Source organism: Dysidea avara, chromosome 6 (assembly GCF_963678975.1).
Source record: "Dysidea avara chromosome 6, odDysAvar1.4, whole genome shotgun sequence".
Classification (NCBI taxonomy): Eukaryota; Metazoa; Porifera; class Demospongiae; order Dictyoceratida; family Dysideidae; genus Dysidea; species Dysidea avara.
The window spans coordinates 7692036-7713736 of record NC_089277.1 but is presented as its reverse complement, the minus strand read 5'-3'; the positions used below and the strand labels follow the sequence as shown (position 1 = coordinate 7713736).

General features: G+C 38.5%; 3 protein-coding genes and 1 long non-coding RNA gene across 6 annotated transcripts; 3 read left to right on the top strand and 1 right to left on the bottom strand.

Annotated features, from left to right (window-relative positions):
• The first annotated feature begins 3718 nt into the window (after positions 1-3718).
• LOC136259208 (uncharacterized) lies at positions 3719-14872 on the top strand. The gene is made up of 8 exons (XM_066052692.1): positions 3719-3849; positions 5067-5276; positions 5489-6488; positions 11438-11530; positions 11652-11801; positions 11860-11907; positions 11957-12025; positions 14663-14872. The coding sequence occupies exons 4-8, from the start codon at positions 11459-11461 to the stop codon at positions 14870-14872; spliced, it is 549 nt and encodes a 182-aa protein (XP_065908764.1). The 5' UTR covers positions 3719-3849; positions 5067-5276; positions 5489-6488; positions 11438-11458.
• Positions 5360-19975, bottom strand: LOC136258247 (uncharacterized). Its single transcript, XM_066051570.1, has 14 exons — positions 19914-19975; positions 13080-13193; positions 12961-13019; positions 11704-11999; positions 10108-10361; positions 9685-10053; positions 8289-8460; positions 7862-8019; positions 7640-7813; positions 6760-7138; positions 6208-6469; positions 5956-6146; positions 5787-5871; positions 5360-5732 (listed from the first exon to the last, which is right to left on the bottom strand). Exons 7-14 carry the CDS (start codon positions 8335-8337, stop codon positions 5393-5395), a joined length of 1638 nt encoding a protein of 545 aa, XP_065907642.1. The 5' UTR covers positions 8338-8460; positions 9685-10053; positions 10108-10361; positions 11704-11999; positions 12961-13019; positions 13080-13193; positions 19914-19975; the 3' UTR covers positions 5360-5392.
• Positions 13126-16457, top strand: LOC136258248 (uncharacterized). The gene is made up of 7 exons (XM_066051571.1): positions 13126-13217; positions 14274-14428; positions 14480-14614; positions 14663-14873; positions 14935-15109; positions 15161-15258; positions 16001-16457. The coding sequence occupies exons 5-7, from the start codon at positions 15067-15069 to the stop codon at positions 16307-16309; spliced, it is 450 nt and encodes a 149-aa protein (XP_065907643.1). The 5' UTR covers positions 13126-13217; positions 14274-14428; positions 14480-14614; positions 14663-14873; positions 14935-15066; the 3' UTR covers positions 16310-16457.
• LOC136258250 (uncharacterized) lies at positions 19251-21551 on the top strand. Of its 3 annotated transcripts, none has more exons than XR_010702675.1 (9): positions 19251-20247; positions 20295-20417; positions 20480-20674; positions 20727-20782; positions 20832-20978; positions 21038-21093; positions 21142-21201; positions 21251-21308; positions 21358-21551. It is a non-coding gene; the product is annotated as an uncharacterized lncRNA (long non-coding RNA). The 3 variants fall into 3 exon arrangements; XR_010702674.1 differs by having other exon boundaries at positions 19974-20045; positions 20090-20247; positions 20295-20674; XR_010702673.1 differs by having other exon boundaries at positions 19253-20247; positions 20295-20674.
• Positions 21552-21701: the final 150 nt, after the last annotated feature.

Sequence of the window (21701 nt, the reverse complement as noted above, 5' to 3'; positions counted from 1 at the left end):
AGGTGTTTATTTTAACTTGCAAGCTAAAGGATTAACCTGTTCCCTAAAGTACCTAACAGCCATACTACATGGAGATTTGACCACTAGTTGTTCCCCCATGGGTGGAAAATTTGATTTTTCAAAAAGTCAAATCCCCACCATTTCCCCCACTACTCCCGGGAGGGGGTAGGTGGGGGATAACATTGATAGGTGCATTAGTAGTGCCCTCGCTACACTCGGGTTTTACTCTTTTCACCACCTTTCATAACCCTTACGTAATATTAAGCTCAAAAGCATCCAGACTTCCTACTGTAGTTGTTGCTCTCTCTCTTCGACTTTAGGGCACGCATCTAGTAATTGCCGCGAGTAGTCGACTTTAGGGGATGCGTCCAGTAGTTGCCACGAGTAGTAGACTTTAGGGGAAGCATCCAGTAGTTGCCACGAGTAGTAGACTTTAGGGGAAGCGTCTAGTAGTGTTAGCGTTAGGGTCAGAGTTCAGCTTTGGTTTCTTCTTCACCTTTAGGGTTAGGTTCTTCTTACTATATACAGCTTATTTCGTTAGTCACATGTATAAGATACAAAAAGAAGGGAATCAAGGGAGCTAGCAGCGGTAGCACACTGGCCCATCATACTGGGATCCTGGGTTCAATCCCCGTTCAATACTGCACTTTTTTTCTCGCCTTTTTGGTTCACTGTTTTTTGTCTAAGTTCTGTAGGGTTATGAAATAGGGTGAAAAGAGTGATACCTCGCTACACTCGGGACGCTGCCTCGGGCCATCAGGATTACTAAATTGCTTAGTTCCCTTGGTCTTGGTGTCTAACTATTATTTAAACAATAATCCAGGCATTATCAACACTGGAGACACCACTATTGAGCTACAACTGCTGGTAATGCTCATCCTTACAAGTCATAGGACACTAGCGCCTCGACTAGCACATGTACTAATTAATTAGAATACACGTGTACTCACAGTGATAAAGTGTAATAGAGGCTATTGTTGTAGTGTAGATGTTTTCCTTTGTTGCTTCAGTACTTAGCACTAGCTAGCATTAGGGCTGTAGTGATGAGCCAGTATATTTACATAGCCCCATCACCTCACCTGGTGGTGCCACCTAGCTAGCTACCTGCTAAGAATAATTACTGGCTCATCTCTACAGCTGTAACACTAGTTAGTGCTAAAGCAACAAAGGAAAACATCTATGCTACAACAAAAGCCTCTATCACGCTATATCACTACTAGTAAACATATTTCTAAGTGTATTCTAATTAATTAGTACATGCGCTAGTTTCATGACTTTTAAGAGCAGTACCAACAGTTGTAGTTCGATAGTGGTGTCTCCAGTGTTGCAAGAGATGGATAATGCCCGGATTAGTGTTTAAAAGCTCCTGTGAAATAAAATAAGCCCTTTTATATACCTGTAGTCACAATGAAGCAAATTCCCATTAACGATGGGCGTTACATTATAAATTTGCCAAAATTGAAGGTGGGATCCACTCCCATAATACCAACAACTTTAACAAATTCTTTTCCTGGAACACTTGACTTATATTGTAGCTTATAGAATTTTGCGTGGGCGAGATCAAAGGAAAATTGTACTTTAAATTTCATAAAGTACACTCTCAGCCGGCCAACAGTGCTTCATGACAACAAAGAGTGCTTTATTGCACCGCAAAGAGTGCTTTATTCATTCAATAAAGCACTCTTTGCGGTGTAATAAAGCACTCTTTGTGGGCAATAAAGCACAGTTTCCCACGTGCCTTAGTGCAGGCTAATAGCCTGTGGGGCTCGCGCCAGTAGACTAATCACCCACGCCGGTAAAGGCTGATAGCCTCGCCGTGCTGAGTGATCAATCATCCCAGCCAATACGAGTCTTACCACTGGATTGCTTTTATAGACATACCTAAATGCTTTGATGATAGGTGGGAGAAGGTAACGTTTGTTAATGTAAATGGGGTTGTATACAATCACTGGACTGGACTGGTGGACTGGACTCAGGTATTTTCCCTTTTTAAACCAAATATTTGGGCAACTGGTTGCAAGTATGTTAGTCTCATGTAGTTAGACCACTCCCCCACACATAAAGAAACCCACACACAAACTAAAGAAAGATGTGATCATGCCCAGACTTGTCAACATTGCCCAGCTTCAGCTATGTACAGTGGTTCTAATATTCTTCAACAAATCTAAAACAGAAGTCACATGCGGTAATTATAGTTTAAAGTTCAAAATGAATCAATTTGATTAGTTGAAATCTTGTGCATGTGATTTCACTTGTTATTGCCGTCATGCAAAACTATAGAACGTTTTTATCAGCTATTGAATAACAAGACAGTTAACTGTCACCACTTAATTTAGCTGACTCCATGACTATAACTTGCATGGTTACTACATACACATGTACTGTATGGTTTGTACTTCATGATAAGACAAATGGTAGTCATACAATAGACATTATGCCAAGAGAGAGAGAATTGCACACAATTCTAAGATAACAGACAGTGCCAAGTAGACAGATTCACCGGCATATTTTACATTCAATGAATGTAGCAATAGCTACGACCAGTTGCCCAAATATGTGCTAAAATGAAAAACAAACAAAAAAAACTGAGTCCAGTAGTCCAGTCCACCAGTCCAGTCCACTAGTCCAGTCCAGTGATTGTATATAACCTGTAAATGGACAAGTCCTGGAGATATCACGGAAATATTTTGCCATGTGGCTTACAATAGAATCGATTGTGGGTTGTGAGCAAAACCTGCCAAAATACGCGATGAACGTCTACCATGCCAAATTATGGTGAAATACGTGAGTTACTTTGTTAAACTAGTTCGTGTGCGTTCAGGCTGCTAATAGTTCGTGCAACGCGTGTTAATTACGAGTCCTAGTGTATGGTGACACTACACGACTAGAAAGTTCCATAAATAATTTAAAGCATATAGCCTTGCTTGTGCTATATGAAAAATAAAGTACGAAGCGCGCGGCTGAGATGCTAATAAAGCATCTCAGCCACATGCCTCGTACTTTATTTTTCATATAGCATTCACGGCTATGCTTTAACATATAATAACATTGTATAGGACACCAGAAGTATGTTTAAATGATCTGTTTTTAGATTTATAATATACCATTTGTTGACGATTTTTTTGGCAGTACAACTACACTTTGCATGTTAATCATTCCCCCTACGTCATCGACAACCTCCATCTTGGTATCCTTGACCAAACTGTTACTGCTATAGTAGTCAGTTTTTTCTTTTGGTGCTCATCATGGTACGCACAAATGCATGTTTACTTTCACTATTACCATGAGGTCTTGGAATATTTCACCGTTTTCATCAGTTACGTTTTTACTAACAGACAACTTTTGTGATTTTGTCCTTGTTGCTCCAAACTGCTCTGTTCGAATCAATTATATCAGTAGATGGTTCTGTGGTTGCTAAAGGTTGAACTTTGTAGTAATTTTCGTGACAAGATTACCTCACACATACGGCACCTTAACCGCTAACAAGCAACTCGAATTTACTCCGGTCTTTTGTACATCAGATTCTACATCTTTCCCTGTTCACAACTTTACTGAATCATAGATGATTGGAAGTTGTTGTTTGAGTCTTCATCTTCGCTAGTACTATCACAAAACATGGATGATGTTTTGACACAAACGGCTCCAACGGCTCCTCCAGTAAACTAGCTCGCTACAATTCAAGCAGGAGGCAGACCTTCTGACACGAGGCTGAACGAGAGGCTGAACTATAAATACAACTTCTTACACGAGGCTGGGTACTAAATGGAGTTTGTATTCTATTTAAGTATCAGTTAACGAGTAGACAAAGTCCTGATTGTTTAAAGAAACAGAGACCGATAAAGTTGTTAGGTGAGCTGCATATAACAAGTAACTAAGTTGGTCCTGTCTAGTCTTGCGTAGCCAGACCGCTTTTTTCTTTTGTGTGGGCGTTGGAAAAAGGGTCTGGTACGCCTGCATTAAGAATTCTGTGTAACGTTCCACTGCAGTCAGTGATTGCTGCTGATTGGCGAAGTCCTACACTTCTTAGACCTGTTAAAAGCGTCACGCGCCCTCAATACAAGCAGCGATCAGGCTGCACTCCTAAGAAGTTTAGGGTTTCGCCAATCAGCAAGCGGTCTGGCTACGCGAGACTAAGTCCTGTCCGGGTAATCATATCCGGATCTTTATTCTTTATTATTAATTACTAGGCAGACAGCACAGCTGGTTTACCTAGGATGTAAAATCAACTTTGCAATTTGGCTTAAAACGTTCACCATGGATCAACACATCAACCAAGGTATAGTATTAGCCCTGTAGATACTTGTGCATATGGATATGAAGGCGGTTTGGTAGAAGAAACGGTGACAATCTTGTTTACGTTTACCGCATAGTAAACAAACGCACGTGACACGAATGACTTTGGAGCTAGAAAAACGAAACAAAAATTTTCAAACTATCAATGAACAGGCGAATAAGGTGGTACAGGGTACATAGTTTTAATCGATTTGAGTCTTCCTTCTTCGAGTACTGGCCCAATAAAAACTTACATAGTTTTTATGTAGCATGCATAATTTTACAAATCATTTTTAAATTTCAATTTTCTCAATATACTCATGTTTGTGCGAACAAGTCGGGTTTTTGCTGAGACGGTCACATTTACTCTAGTAGAACATTCACCTATTTACTTAGTAATTTGTGACTGCTCTATTAGAAAGAGGAGAACTGTGATTCCTGAATTACCTTATACCTAGCATACCGACTAGATACTCATGAAGAAAGATGACTATAGAACATCACTGTTACTCAATTGTGAACACATTACTGGGGTCAACATTTATAGCACTAGCAAGACTAGTATGCAGATCAAATCACATTTGAGAAGGCCTATCACTTCCTTTCTAGTTTAAGTTTGGTTGGAGTTGTGTGACATTAACGTTTTGATAACAAAGTTGGACCTTACCAGTTTAATAGTTTGACTTATTGTTGATGTCAGTAGTTCATGTCCAACTGAACCTATACTGTGTCAAGTTCAAGTTTTATAGTATAGGTGTGTTAGTATTCTAGTTACACTGCCATCTTATTAACAGGTGCAATGAAGAGAAGTGATAACGTATTAGTAGTCAACCCTAATGTCCAGATGTTAGTACCAGTAAATTATGCAGTGGGATGTTGACCATAATACGCTACTACACTACTACACAATGATACTACTAGTACCAAGTAGTGGCTCGTGTGATCTAACTCTGATGATGTGATCACTTCACATGTACCATGATGACATCCTAAGACTATTCCAGGTATCAGAAGAGACCACACGTGCATGTGTGTGTGTGTAATTGTGTATTTAAACTGAAAATCTTATACATATATATACTGTATATTAGACAAATAAATGTACTGTTCAGTTAGAAAATTAAATGCGTAAATCTATATTATTCATTACATGGTATTTTAAAGGAACAAAAAATGTACGTATAAGGTGAATGTCATAACTTTGGTATACCCACAGTGGATGGTGATCCCGAAGGGAAGACACTTCACAGACAAACTGATTTGAGCTTTTTAAAACTTCATACGCATGATAATGAGGATTGTAGCCGTTTGTTATGAAAAGATAGGTGGCTAAATAGAATTTCTGGTCAACTGATATAATGTCGTGTATTTCTCCAAATATTGGTACATCCTGGTAGTAATCGACAATGACTAAGATTGTAGGTTTGTATGTTGTTCCCATGATCTCCACCCAGTTTACTCTGTAGAGTATTACATATGTTGACTAATATGACAATGTTTACAAGGGTATGTACCTATAGATGGTTCTCTCTGAAATTCCATGGCATGTCTCCGTTAGGAGGTCTTTGTAAGACAGGTTGTCCAGATCGCACAAGGTGGCTATATAAAATTGTCAGTTATTCCATTTGGTTTACACTCACAAAATGGTTTGTACATAAATTCTATGTATGTACGTAGCCTTACCTGGGCCTACTGTACTAGGTGGTTTGAGGAAATTCTCTGCATCTGCTAACTTATAACAAATGTGCTTCTGGTGGTGCACAGCTAGTGATTTAGCAATATTCTTGTAATTTCCTGTTATTTTTGCCCATCTCTTAAAATAGCAATGCTTTGCCTCATATCTCATGCACCACATCCTTACCAAAGGACCATACCTTCAAATATAACATGACATTTATTTCACGCATACAGTTTTTGTTTTTATCACTGACTTACTGAATGATATAGTGTGGCAAATGAACGAGGTGGTGAAATTTCGGCGTTAAACGCCGTTCAGGATATAACTGCTTAAAGCACGTATGATGGTCTTGTATCAGATCTCTCAGGTAGCCTGCAATCTCACGTGTTGTTTCAGGTGCAGTGACGTAATCAACTAGCATTAGCAATCTCAAGAAATTAGCCCAGTTTGGATTGTCATTTGGAACACAATCTCCGATGATAAGGGGCAAGAGTCGTAGCAAGCACCAAGTCTGCGATGCTACAGAATCAGCAACAAGGTATCACATACTTATTCTTATTTGGACTACAGTGGAGCCCCTATAATATATATCACTTTGGGGACCTAGAAATTTGAACCTGATTTTCATTTTCAGAGGTGCAGTGTAAAACTGTTTGGTCTATAAACTTTGTCCTTATGATGGCCAGAGGTTAAACTGTTGTGCCCTCTTTGCAGAGACCTCTATAGAAGTTCCACTGTGATAATATATTTATAGTTTCCATGTTTAAAAATCAAATAAGGGAATCTGCATGCTTATCAGTATATCTTACAGTTTTGCTTAAGTGCTTCAGTGGGTGACTTGCTAAGATAAGTTACTGGTAGTGGCAGTGGTTTGTTGTTTCTGTCAGGAATTCCATATGGAAATTTTTTAATTCTGTTGTTCAGCTTAGCTAAGCCAAATAGCTTGTACTCCTGTATTAAAGCTGACAGCATACAGTGAAGTTCTACCACTGCAACCCCCTCAAATATGTCATGCATGATGTCTGGTGGCAGTCCAGATGTAACATGGAACTCCTTGAGTTCGTTGAGTGTTGAATTGCGTGAAATTCCAAATGATACTTTATAAACATCTGCAGCAGGAGTTTTCAACTTTTTAAATTGCTTTTGGTGTATACGTTCTGTCCTTGCAGGAAACTCTTCCGCTGTGAACTACAGTGTAAAAAGGTTAAAATTATCACACAGTACTGTATAGTAGAGATCATGGAGGTTTGGGCTTTGTTGCCCATGATACCACCCGAAAACCAGATTTACTTTGCTGCTACTGTGTCAGATGTGCTTTAGCAAATAGAGAAATGATGCTTGAAAATTCAGACCCTTTGTTGCTGTGTGGTTGAGAACAAAAATCTTCAAATCAAGCAACAGTGATCTGTTTAAAATGTGTAAATGCGAAAAGAGGTACTTCTTTGTGAATTGAAAGGAAAGTATCTGTAGCACAGAAGTAAGTATTAAGCTTTGAGTGAACTGTTATGCTGATAGTTGTAGCCAACTTCACACAAAGCTACGTAGTACGGCTTATATGGCTTGATAGATGGTGCTTAATAATTATAACAACCCACCCTTGATCATGGCAGGAAGTAGATTTCTAACTTCCTGGTGCATAACAACAGATTTGAAAAGTGATATGTGTACACAGTACGTGCATGTACATACCTTGGTTTGTGTGCTTTCATATGTTGCAAAACAGTGACGACATTTACGGTAAGCTGATGACAGATTCTTAAATCCTCCAAGAAGATTGCTGGCAGGATTGTCTGCAACCACTGAAGTCAGTGCACCTCGAAGAAAGCATGTTTCTCCATTTATTTCAAATGGAACACCATCTGGCTGTAATTGTCATCTTTGAAATATTTTATGCCAAATTCCAACACTCACAGATTCTAAAGCTTTCATTTCTTCAATGAACGGCTCTAGTATGGTGTCAATACCATATTTTGTAATATATTGTGACTCCACTACTGCCAGTAGCATAATGGTGTGCAGTCTTGACCGTAATTTTGGGTCGATGTTGGTAATGGTATAGTAGAACATTCCTATTCAAAGAATGAATAATATAAATATTATGTATATTGTGTTATTATTGTATTCTGTGTATAGGGCTCTCAGACTAAGCTAGCGGCTGGTTATTTATGTTTCTGTATACTTGAGAAAATTTCAAAGTGTGTTTTGCATTATGTGCAAAATCCAAATGCCTTGATTATTACTAAGAGTCCACTTTTATTTTTATCCATTTGTTATGTCCATTTGCAGAGTAAACTATGCTTGTTTAAATTTAATTCAGTGGACACAATACAGGTCTTACCAAGTTTATGAACACCTGCTTTAGATCCAATAGGATTACAGACATCCATTTCATCGAAGTACAGTTGCACTTGGAGGGCTCTGTTGTACACAGAAAATATTTGGTGGTTCTTGAAATGATCTCCATCGCAGTAGTCACCAATTGTGTTTTCCTTTGCATGTGAATTCAATACCTACAGATATCCAGAATCAGTATTGTTCTATTGTGTTGTCATTATAGTTAATCCCTTTTGACCGCGAGTACTACTGTAACCAACATTTACAATCGTGTCATATCAATACCCTGTTACAAAGATATGCACTGTTGATGAAACAAGTGCAACTGTTTCATTGTGGAATTTGCATTGTGGCATCCTTGTGCTACATGCATCTCAGAGAGTTCCTATTTGTTGTAAGGGTAGAGATTCATTGATTTCTGTTAGTACAAGGCACTCTATGGCAATAGCTAGCTTGTTTCAGGCCCTGAAAATTTCGTGATGAAGCCATACGGAAACTATACCAAGCCTAGCTCTCTATTACAGTAGTTGTCATAGCACTTAAATATTCAGACCTTGAAATGGGAGACTGTACAGGCTTTCCACAGTTTAAAGTCTTGTAACTATTTCATAACAATGTGTTTCCTGCAACAAAGTTGTTCACAGGCTTGAGAACATGCAAAAGCATACCAATTTTATGCCTATTTAGTAGTGTTGCACCGATAATCAGTTGAACTATCCGTAACAGCCGATATTAACTAATTTTACAAGTATTTTAAGCTGACTTATTTTAAGCAGTCATATGAAAATATTTTAAGCTGACTTAGATGTTTTATAACTACTTGGCTTCCTGTTCTATGAAAGGAGTTAGGGGTAAAACTGTAGAAAACATTGTAAAAGTTGGCCACCTATGCAATTAATTACATTGATTACATTATCATTACAACTGTAGTTTATACAAATAAACTTTAGGTGGTTTTCTACTTCTCCTCCCCTGTTCTGAAGAATTTAAGAATATTGGTAACTATCGGCATATCGGTTACAGGAGTTAGCAAATAATCGGTATCGGTAAATGTGAAAAAAATGCATATCGGTACAATACTACTATTTAGGCACCTGTCAGGCTTACTGCTAGATGTCACTTCAGCGTGACAGGTGCCTTTTGGCATACATACAATACAGTAAAACCTCTATAATCCAACACTCATTGGGACAAGGAAATTGTGTTGGATTAGCAAGGATGTCAGATTATTGAGGTAGCATTGTATAGTAAAAATCTGGATTACAGAGGTGTCAGATTAGAGAGGTTTCAGTGTAGTAACATTTAGGAGGGGACTTTCAATATACTATACCATACAGTAATACCATGTTGAATGACGACTGTTATCAAATAGTGTATTTATTATTTTAAAGTTATCTTACTTGTGCTTGGACTTCTTTGTTCTTTAGAAGCAGCTGTAATGATGACAAGAATGGAATATGATAGCAGTAGTGATAGTGATCCTGTTGGGTACCATGAGCATCAGGCAGTTTCTCTTTCCCTAGCAAACACTCAATAGGCTCCTAAAAATTGTAAGTAAACATTTACTTCTGCTGTATTCCTTACCAGTAAATGAAAATGTTCTTTAAAGTATTTTGTCTGCAGGTACTCTGTTTCCAATCCGATGAATGGCCGTGAATTAGAGACACTACAAAAGTATTCTTCCAATGCTGGGATACATTCAACATTAGCTTGTGACAAAAATTTTTTTGCTTCTGTAACTACCCTCTCATTTTGCTGCTGTATAAATCCTGTAAAATTGTTAGTATAATAATTATTGTGTTATATTAGCAGAGCGAGGTTACCCGTCATGTCTTGTAGAATGCCATTCAATGCACTTTGTGTCAGCATTCGATCTTCTTTGGTCTTAAGGATAAACAAAGCTGCACTCCGTTGAGCATCACTGCATGCACAGTTATCATCTTGTGGCTCATCACTATCCACATTGTTATCTGGGTCGTCAGAAGAATTCATCTGTATCACCTCATCATTGTTGTTGTCGTCGTCATTTTCAGCGGTGGACATTGCTGCTTCAACATGTTTTCTGTATAGATGTGACCTATCACAGTCACAAAACACATTTTTGGGTAGTTCATTATTTCACACAGCGCAGACATAGTGTGCTGCACACATGTTGCAGCCTCTTACTGTAACTACCTCCAAGGGATTTTTAACCCACACTACCGAGTAGACAGTAGACCCTCAGTTATCTTACCCTTGAAATTGGAATTGACTGTTTTGTTAGAGTATTTTTTAAGCGAATCCACTTTTAGCCATTAGAGAATCTAGTTTTTAAATTGAATCTTAAGCTTTACAAGCAAACTTCAAAGGGCAGACAAACCTTAAAGACAATATGAACCTGGACTGTATATCCTATATACCAAAGTAGTGTGTGCATGAAATAATGGGCACTGACCTGCTATAGGCCAATACAATAGAATTCCATAGCTGTTATTTAATAGTAAGTGATGCTGTTAGCAAGTGATATAATTGTATTCCCAGACACACACACGCATACACACACAAAACTACCTATAGCTTGACACTTTTGAGAATGTCTGAGGGCAGAAATGGCAAGCAATCTGAAATCCCGACTGGTGTTGGTGTATTTCCTCAATGTGCTTGAGTACTCTTGTGTAGTGCTTGGCGCTGAAGTTTCCACAGTGAGGACAAGCGAACATACTTAGGTTTGCTGCGGCGTTGTGCAAACTTGTGGTCAACACTGAATATCGCCGTGCAAAATTATCATTGCCACATTGAAACAGCTGTGCGTGTGAGGGTGGGCCTCCAAAAAATCACTGGACATTAAAGAGGTTGAGCGTTGTACTGCTGTAGTCCACGCGTCATTTATCGCTGTTACATTACTGTATACATCATTGCCAATAGGCGCAACTCTATCAATATAGTGACTGTCAATAACATACACAGATGGTATACTTCTGGACACTACGGTGGATGCCGCGCGATATCATAATGCAATTCATTGGCTGTAACTTATGTCAATACCGTTAACTACCATAGTTACACCACTGCGCAGCTGCACGCTAGCTATAGCTGTTGTAACGATCGGTAGTGTCTGTGTCATCTATAGAGCTAGTTAAGAGTCTTTGCTTCACTTATATATTGCTGGAACAGTTGCAGTAACTAGCTGAATTGATGGATATTAAAGAGAACTGGACAACTGATGATGTCTGCCAATTCATTTCCAAAGAAGGATTTGACAATGAGGTATGCACTTTTCTAACCACCCTACTCTCTCCACATCCCCATAGTTCAATTAATTTAACTGTTTGCCCAGAGAGGTTACAGAGCCTCACTCATACAGACCGGCATTATACTTATTTTCTAGGTAGTGGAATTGTTTCGTGACAATAGGATAAGAGGGCGAACACTCCCCTTACTTAGTGATAACGACCTTCGTGAGCTTGGCATAAAAGCGTTAGGTGATCGGAAGCATCTGCTTCAGTTGATCAAGATCAGGAGTAATGAAGATCTAGAAGTAAATAGATAACAACCGTACATGTGTCACAAACAATTGATAATACTATTGTTAATAGCACCAGCAACCAACTACCAGTCATCCACCAAATAGTACAGAAGATGAGGTAAACAATTTAATACTCATAAAAACAATATTTAGTAGAAATATTAAAGTTCCGTATGGGAGGTGCTGATCTGCCAGGATTAGACGATTTGTCTACAGATGATGATGAACACGATCAGGTACACATAGTAACTATACATACTGTGTATATAAGTGTCAGTGGCGTAGCCAAACCCGGGCAAGCCAGGGCATTGCCCGGGCATCAGACTTCTTTGCCCCACCATCAGCTCCTAGAGTAATTATAAAGTGGGCTGGATAGCTCGAGATTTTGCTAAAGTTACTTAACTAGTCACTGTACAAGAATAAGTATAGCACAACTTATACAACACTCACCGTGCCATTTTCGCCGATGGTTTCCTTTTTTTTGGCTAAATAGAGATGGGGTTATCCAAGGGATTTTCCCTAAGAGTAACTTGATTGTGCACAAATAGAGGAGGCAATAAATAGAAGCAAGATCACGTGATCACAAAAAAAACCGCGCAGCATTGTGGCAAGGAGTGAAGGACAAAGAATTGGTTTCACTATAGTGGGCTGAACGGTTTACATTTGGATTAAGTGATCACGGAAGCTATTGGTGTGGTCAAAACTCGAGAGGCAAAGCAGTCTAGAGGTATTTGCTGTGAAATTAGCACCCATCTATCCGTGTGGATACTGCTCAGTTCAAACGGTATGGAGTACTTGTTCAGTCAGCAATTCTTTTCTTTTTGTTTCCACTTTTCTAGGCTAACAACTAGTGGCAGAGCATAGTCATCCCGTGATAGAGCGCCTCGTGCTTTAATTCAAGAATCTTTGTAGTCTGGTATTAAGACACATGTAGCTAGATGTATCTAATATGTTAGAAGGCCAATAGCTAGCTAGGCGTTCGCTTCTATTAGGTAGATATTAGTCATCTTGCATACAGTAGTGTAGGATGATACATAATGCATTTTTAAAATGTTATATTGATGTCCATATGAAGATGGGCATGTGTACGTGTGTTACATAGGAAATGGCTTGCCCACCCATTGCCCAGGCATGGCGAAAAGTCTGGCTACGCCACTGATAAGTGTCTCACTTTGTAGCTGGATGACATCGTTGAAGAAGTTGAACTTGGCAGTTCTTCTCAACTACCACCTAAAATGGTTATGAAACAAATAAAGTACAGCTTGCTTATAATTACAGAGTGCATCTTACAGTGAAAAACAACTGATCAAGCCCTGTCTACAGCAGCTCAGTGTGTGATCGTGCTGGATCACAAGGAAAAAATAATACCAGATCCATTTCCATTTCCAGTGACTTATGGAGCAGCTGTAGATGTGGCATTACACACAGGTTAAATGGGTAACAATTAAAAAGAGAATCTAATGATTCAGCGTAATGTACTTTGCGGGGACTGACACAGCTTCTTAACAATAATCCAGGCATTATATATATATCTTGTAATGCTGGACACACCATTATCGAGCTACAACTACTGCTATTTACAAAAAAAATGTATGACAGTATGCTTTAAATGCTCCCCTTATGCTCCAATATTCTTAAATATAATTGTGTCTTGACTGCTCTATTAGAGTATCTAATGCATCTGTGAATGTTCTGTTAGGATATTTCAACATGCGGTGACTGTTCTATTTGAGTATATAGATCTTTAACGAATCTTTTTTTCACAACGTAGCTGTAAATCTAATTTTTGCCGTGTTTGCACACTATCTTATTCTACATCATACTAAATGAGCAGAGTCTCAGCTTCTCTGATAACTGATGCACAAAATCTGTGCCTATTATGCTGGCATTAAGCTCCGGCAATGCTTTTGGCTACCTAATTATGCTGGCATAATTGGTGCAGGCCTAAAACTTATTGATTTGATATTGAATAGGTGGGAGGTGCAAGATTATGTGGCTATGATACTAAGAAAACTACTTGGCCCGTTACTGAATAAAACACTAGTACTAGGTACTGGAGCAAAGGAATACACCCATGCTACAATATAGTCTATATCACTACCAGTATTCACGTACATGTGTTTTGTAAATATTGTAATAAATAAGTGCATGTGCGACTTATGAGGAAGAGCAGTAGCAGCAGTTGTAGCTTGTTAATGGTTTTCCCAGCATTATATATATACCAGAGACAGAAAATGCTTGGATTATTCTAGTCCGTTAGTCCAGTCTGTGAAATGCATTAGGCCCCAAATTTGAGCCAAAAAAACTTTTGAAGTTTGCATTATTCTTCAAATTTTTACTTCTTAATCTTCTTTACTAAATAATATATGGGATCACAACTAAACCTCACCGTATGGTCATTTCACCGCCTGTTTATAAGATGTTCTCTAGTAGGTTCATAGCTTTGCGTATATGTAAAAAAATTATTTTGTTATATACACGCAGGGCAAATGAGTACATCTGTAAAAGCTAAGTTTTACACAAGAATTGCTAATGTCATGGCTATGTACAAAACATATCCGAGCCACGCTGATTACGACTACGTGTCGAGGGCCATCGTGAAACGGTACCCTTTCCTGAAGAACCCAATTAATGGACATGTAAGCTGAATGTACTACATATGCTTCACTTCACTTAATTTAGTTCACTAGCTTGCTAGCATTTGCAAGTTGCAAGAGCGCTTCAGAGAAATGAGAAGGTACAGTGATAAGAAAGGGAAACCAATTATAAGAAAATTAAGCGAAAAAGCTGTCACTACTGCATCAGGAAAATAAAGAAAGTTTGAGGTAAGAAGATTCAGTATACATTCAAATATCACAAGTTTCTACATAAAGATTCCAGAAGAAGAAGACGAGGACTCATTCAAACAACAAAACAAAACCCTTAAACATGAAGGAAAGAAACAAGCAAAATATAGAAATCGCGCTTTAGTAGGGGAACTGATGGCACAAACATTTTCTATGAGGAGAAATAAAATTGAGGAGAAGGAAGTGCCCCCTGTCAGAATTGTTGGCAGAGTTCCCATTGCTGAAGGACCCTCATGAGGTACAGGGGTGTTATAAAAAAATCACTACATACATACAGTATTACTTTTCTTTTACTTTAGGTGATAGCTGAACTGGGAAGACTGCAGAGAAACACTCAACTAAGAAGCACCTACAATGACACGTGGCATCAGTGGTTACCAAAAATCACAAAAGCAATAAAAATCAATGCTACAACAACTAACATTAAGAGAATGAAGGAAATAGACGTAAATACAGACTTGGAAGATGAAGATGGTAAAACGTTTACTATGTATATTACAAAGCAATTATGGCACCGTTTTACAGCTGGAAGGTTGACTTTGAAGGTGTTGTATGCTCTGGCCTTTATATTAAAAGACCACAAAACTAAGCCAGAAATTGACAAGCTTATGACCATCACTCCAGTAAGCAATAATTGTGACCTGCCTAGCAAAAACCGGCTGTTTTCACAAAATTCCCTTTACCTATAAAACATTGATATAAACAGGGTAAAAATACGTGTGCTACAGAAATATTTTACACATGCTTCGTTTTGAAGTGAAACAAAACTCAAATCAATAAAACTTATATACCACCAGAATCTCCTGTTCATTGGGAGTAAGAAAATCTTTGTTTCATGTACGGTATGTGAGTTATGGGCTCTTATTTACAATGTGGAAGAAATAACGTTTACCGTCATTCTATAATTGTTGAAATGGCCTTCTTCTTTGTGCACATGGAGACATATACGGAAAATACAGTACCTTGATTGATGTGCCAGTTCATGGTGAACATACTGAGCAGAATGCTGTCTTTGTAACTTTTTTCAGTCGTGAGCTATGATCGATAAAATTAAGCATGTGTAATTTATTTGATGTATTGTTGCTGTAAAAATCAAGTTTATTCCTATTCCAACTGTCTATCACTATAACTCCATCACAAAAAGCTGAAATTTTGGCTATCCACTCCTTTGTTACTCCAGATAACAGAGAAGCAATAAAATGGAATTCGAGGAATGAGCAAAAATGGCCAGTAATTGCTCAGCGGGTCACAATTTACTAACATACAGGTCTGAATACTGTAATGTATTACTGGTAAACATGTATTACTGTAATGCATTACTGGTTACAAATAGATACATACCATTAAAAGTGCTATTATACATAGGTCACTGTTGATTTGAACGCTGTGGCTGCCAACGTTGTGGAACCAGCACCCAGTCTGATAGTAACTGGCCACCTGTGTGCAGAAATAAAAGAAGTCACGATTGCAGCAGAAAAGCAGATGTTGTTTACAACAAATGCACTGGAGGCACCCTTGTCATTGCTTTCTGCATACTATGCCCTCCACATAACCTATCCGAAAGGGTTGCAAACATTCTATACCTTCCTTGAGTATGCAATACTAGACAAAAAGCCACCCAAGAAAATGTCATCTAACGTGGAGCAATTCATTACATATTTGCATTCCATGTGATAACAGACCAACTACTCTTGTAAGACTATGACTAATGTGTTTAAACAGTGTAGTTTAAATTACTGTATTTATATGTGTATCCACCATTATGTACTATAGATAGTCATGTGCTGGTCGCATGCTGCTTTATCTGTATGATAAACTTCAATTTGTTCAACTATAAGGAAAAATTAAGAACTTTAAGTATGATTAGGAATCACACAAAAAATAGTAGGTAAACAAGGGAGGTTATCTATACTGGTGGCAAGAGTTCATAATATATATATATACTGAGGACAGTGAGGAGAGTATCCTACTCTCATATACCCCTGTTGAAGGGCGTATTGTGACGTTATGATGTAGCACTTCTGAGTTTGCTCATTACTCTTTGAATAATTAATGATGTCATTAACTGAACATAATATTGATTGAATATCTGCCTAACAACATCGCTAGCAACCGAACTAACTTGACCTCTCAATGTTTCTCATTGAACTACAAGCATACCTTCGTGAGTTTGACACGACATCATAGGCATTTCTTACCATGCCATTTGCGAATATGGCTTTCTCAAGTGTCGTGAGTGTGGGAAAATGCTAGTGATTGTTGCACTTATATAGCTGCTCGGACATCACAAACCACAACACTTTGTCGTTACATCATAACTTAACAATATGCCCTTCTACAGAGAGTAGGGGATATTCTCCTCAGCATATATATTTTGAACTCTTGCTGGTGGACATTTAATCCCTACTTCAGCACAATCTGTACCCATTTTTCACAGCGTTACAAATGAAGAATGGTAGGAAAAACACTTCTCCAGTCACTGATCCCATTTACAAACGTAGGGAAGCCATCACACTACTGCAAGTTGATACCTTGGGCTGTCAGCAAAAAGAAATGGGACACAAAGGAGGACACAGCCATGAAATATGCATTGTACATACTACAGTATGCCAAAAGGCACCTGTCTGGCTAAAGTAACATCGAACAGTAAAAAAATCAAGTTAATCCCTAATGTTACAGTGAACCTCTCTATTACGGACATTTGGGACCCAGAATTTTTGGCCATTTTTTGCTGTAATATAGAGGCTTTCCTCTTTCAGAGATAAAAACTGTATTAACCAGACCTGTTGGGATCAAGGTTTTTTCTATTGTGTCCTTAATTGGGGAGTTTGTTAAGAGAGGTTCCACTGTACTACTATACTGTATGATGTTATATATATTTAAAGCTAGTAAGATTCATCACACAATTTTATTAGTACACATACTGTGCCCTTGAAGGCAATAGTGATTGGTTAACAGTGATGCCTTATGTCAAAAAAAGTTGCCCGATTCACATAGGCAAGAGTATACTGTATAATTATATTAGTAACCAAGAGTATCGAGTGGTGTATTACCTTGTAAGGCCCCTATCTGGTGACTATTAGTTTCCCATCCAGTCTTTCTAATTACTATGATGCGGGCAGGAGGGAATTACTATTAGGCCATTATAATGCACTGATGTACAGAGGTTCTTTATTTGCAATCGAGCTTTATTGACTTTAGGATTTCAGTGGACTGTTGAAAAGTAGTTGAAATAGAATCCATTACAGTGATTTGCCCAAAAAATAACAGCTCTCCTGGCGATGCATAGCGTTAATTTAAAAACTCCATCGTGTTTCAATACAAATTATAACAGTTTGGTATCACGTGTTCTTCTGAGCATGCACACTGTAAATAATATTTATTTTATATTTATTAATGCTTTACAGCACACGTGCTAAAGGTCAATAGGACACCTGGTCCTACAGCCTGTTTAAAGTCGTTACAGAAAGTGTGTTTGAAAAGGTGGAGAAATCCATGACTGGACCTAGGCAGCCTCGAACCTGCAGCCATCCGATTAACACTCAAATGCTTACAGGAGTCTGCCAGGTGGTAGCTTACCATGCGGTAGCCTAAGAAAATAGAATCTACTACAGTGATTTACCAAAGAAAACAACAGTTCTCCTGGCGATGCATAGCATTAATTTTAAAACGCCATTGTGTTTCAATACAAATTGTGATAATGCGTTCTTCTGAGCATGCACGGAGTAAATAATGGCTAACTATGCAGTAGCCTAAGAAGGATGCAGGCTGTGGATGAGCTAATAATTACCAAATAAGGGCCTAATTGTGACCGAATTTTGGAAAATCACCCATATGGGTGCACGTGAAATAGCTAGAATTTTCATGTTTAGTGGGTTACTATTACGAGCAGAGGAGAGTTATAAAAATATTTCTAGAATTTTAATTTAAAGCATTGAGAATGGTTTAAAACCATCAACAAGTAGATTTGCATTATAAAGCTTGTTATTTGGTCATTAAATATTTTAAGTGTCAAATGTGCCCATATGGGTGATTTTCCAAAATTCGGTCACAATTAATCATTGCATTGAGTAACACCGATCAAAGGCATAGGTAAATATATGGCCTACTTCTTGAGCCACATTTATAAGATAGAAGAGCATGGGAGGTGAGTAGCTAGCAGTAGTGGCACAGTGGTTATTATTACAATATTATATGTGCAATACCTCAGAATTCAGTAACCTATAGTTATCAACTACATGGTAATGATTTAAAATGTTGTAGCACATCGGTAGTCTAGGGTCGAGCCCCAGAAATGAGTTTTGAGGGAATTTTTCTGCTTCCAGTATCTAAGTTTTACTGTCGGTTCAATAGCCAGACGAACTGACTTTAGGTTCAGTATTAAACCACTTCCTAAAAGAAATTAAGTACCCTTAGCTCGGTCTGAAAGACAGGGTAGGCTACTATAGCTGTATAATTAACAAGTGGTACACAACTCACGTGCACATGTTGACATATCACTAAACGCACGTGGCGTCAGATAGCTCCGCGAAGTCAACTATCAAATACATCATAAAATTTATCATACAGGTTTTTGCAATTGAATTCGGCGACTTTGCAATTGAATTCGTCCCGTTTGCAATTGAGTTCGTCGCTTTTGCAATTGAATTCGTCCCGTTTGCAATTGAATTCGTCGCTTTTGCAATTGAATTCGTCGCTTTTGCAGTTAAATTCGTCCATAACAAGAATGGCAGCTGGAGCAAACATGAAAACATGATGTAGCAGCTGCTACAAGAACTTGTTCAAGTACAACAGTAGTAAACAACTCTTTATAAGGCAATAATTCTTCCTCTACAGCCTCTCCAACAACATTCCAAACTCTAGTACGCCATTCGCGATGGGTGTGGTCACTCTCGAGCAAGCTAATTAACTTGTCAGACAGCTATCAACTTCGCGTACTACCAGCTTCAATTACCTTCTAGTGTCTCAAGTGTAACTCTCCAAGACATAAATAGTTCATCTCTTAATGAACGGGTTGGTTTCTTGGAGCCGTTTTGTTTATGACGAATTGTAATGCAAACTCGACGAATTCTATTGCAAAACCGACTAATTCAACTGCAAAAGCGACGAATTCAATTGCAAAAGCGACGAATTCAATTGCAAACGGGACGAATTCAATTGCAATACCGACGAATTCAATTGCAATACCGACGAATTCAATTGCAAACGGGACGAATTCAATTGCAAAGGCGACGAATTCAATTGCAAAAACCTGTAATATAGTGTAGCAAAATCTCACCTTTTATTATAAGATGATGCTGGTTCTTCCGCCTTGGCCGTCAGTAGATATTACAATTTTAGTATTTTACACCGGAAGTCGATGCAAAAAATGTTGTTACCTTGGTGACGCAAAATTTGGCGCTGGTTATAGGTGAAGTAGCAAGTTTTTGACGCTCTTTCAACTTTCATTTAAAGGTGCGGTAGAACCTGAAAGTAGTACCTTCGCTATTGGGAGGGTTGGGGGTTCTAACACCCGTGACCGACAGTGGAATGTGCGAAGCCGGGGAAGTGCGAGAGTGTAGAGTTCCGCCTGCGGAAACTGAGGGACAGAAAGCTAGCATTCAACAACTCGCGTAAGTAAAACGGTATTCCTGACATGTTGGACAGGCTTTTCTTGCAGTTGTCGCAACTTAGCCGAAGGAGGCGGACTATAAAAATTCATTGAAGGCAAATTAAGCAGCAGCCAGTGAAACGGGTTTATAAATGTATTGTGAAACCCATGGCAGCTTATCACCGGGTTTTGGTTGGTTTCTACACTGAACTACTAGGTATTGGAAGCTGTGTAGTGACTTTACATTTTCCCAGGGTGGTTCATGAATACTCACTGATGAAAATTCTACTCATAAACAGACGAACAGATGTGGAAACCACTGAAGCATTGGCATGGTGGTGTAGACTTGTAGCAGCCATCTTTGTCTGAGAACACTTGGAGACGGGACTTAACCTGTCACATTGCAGTTCTGTGTGTCTATCGACTCATGTACAATTGCTCTATGCAAGGTATTGCCTTGTGTTATCAGGTTGTTAATTGTAGCACCGTTGTCTACTGTAGGGGTAGCTGTCTGAAAGATGACAATGCTGGATACTTTGCTGTGCATACAACAGCAGGTAAATTCATTTTACTGTAACAATGATATTCATTGTTGTGCTGTTTTAGATGGCATTTCTGAGCAATGGCATGGTGGTGTAGGCTTGTAGTAGCCATCTCTGTCTGACAAATATTTGGAGAATGGAGCAGACTGGACTTAACTTCTCACATTGCAGTTCTGTGTGCCTATTGACTCATGTAAATGCTCTATCCAAGGTATTGCCTGTGTGTTTTCAGGTATATTTATGTATACTATATACCGTTGTCTACTGTAGGGGTAGGTATCTGAAAGATGATGATGTTGGCTACTTTGCTGTGCATACAACAGCAGGTATAAGCATTTCACTGTAACAATGACATTCAATGTTGTGTTGTTTAGATCCCAAAAATGTGGCGCTGCTTAGCAGTGTCGTGTGCCTATACAATTTTTCTATGCAAGGTATTGCCTTTATTTTCAAAGATATACTGTACCATACTGTCTGCTGTAGGTGTAACTATTTGAAAGATGATGATGATGTTGGCTACTTTGCTGTAAATACAATGCAGGTATAAGTATTGTAATGTAAACATGATATTTAATGCTGTGTTGTTTCAGACAAAGTGCGGCTTGGCCAAGTAATGGCAGGTGGTGTATACTTGTTTCTGCCATCTCCTTTGTCAGATAAGAACATCTGGATATCTGGAGAATGGACTCAACTGGTTTCCTTCACCTACAGAACAATTGTATTTGTTGTGTGTATGTATTTTGTATTTATTTAAACAATGAGATAACTGATTGTGGTAACAAAACATGTGAAATTGCGTAAAACCAACGAAAAAAGGTGTGTTGGGGTTACAAGAGCTTTTGCGTGAGTCACACACAAAAAATTGTGTGAACACTACACACATATCAGTGTGGTATTTGTGGCAACAATTTCACACAAAATTTTGTGTGATATA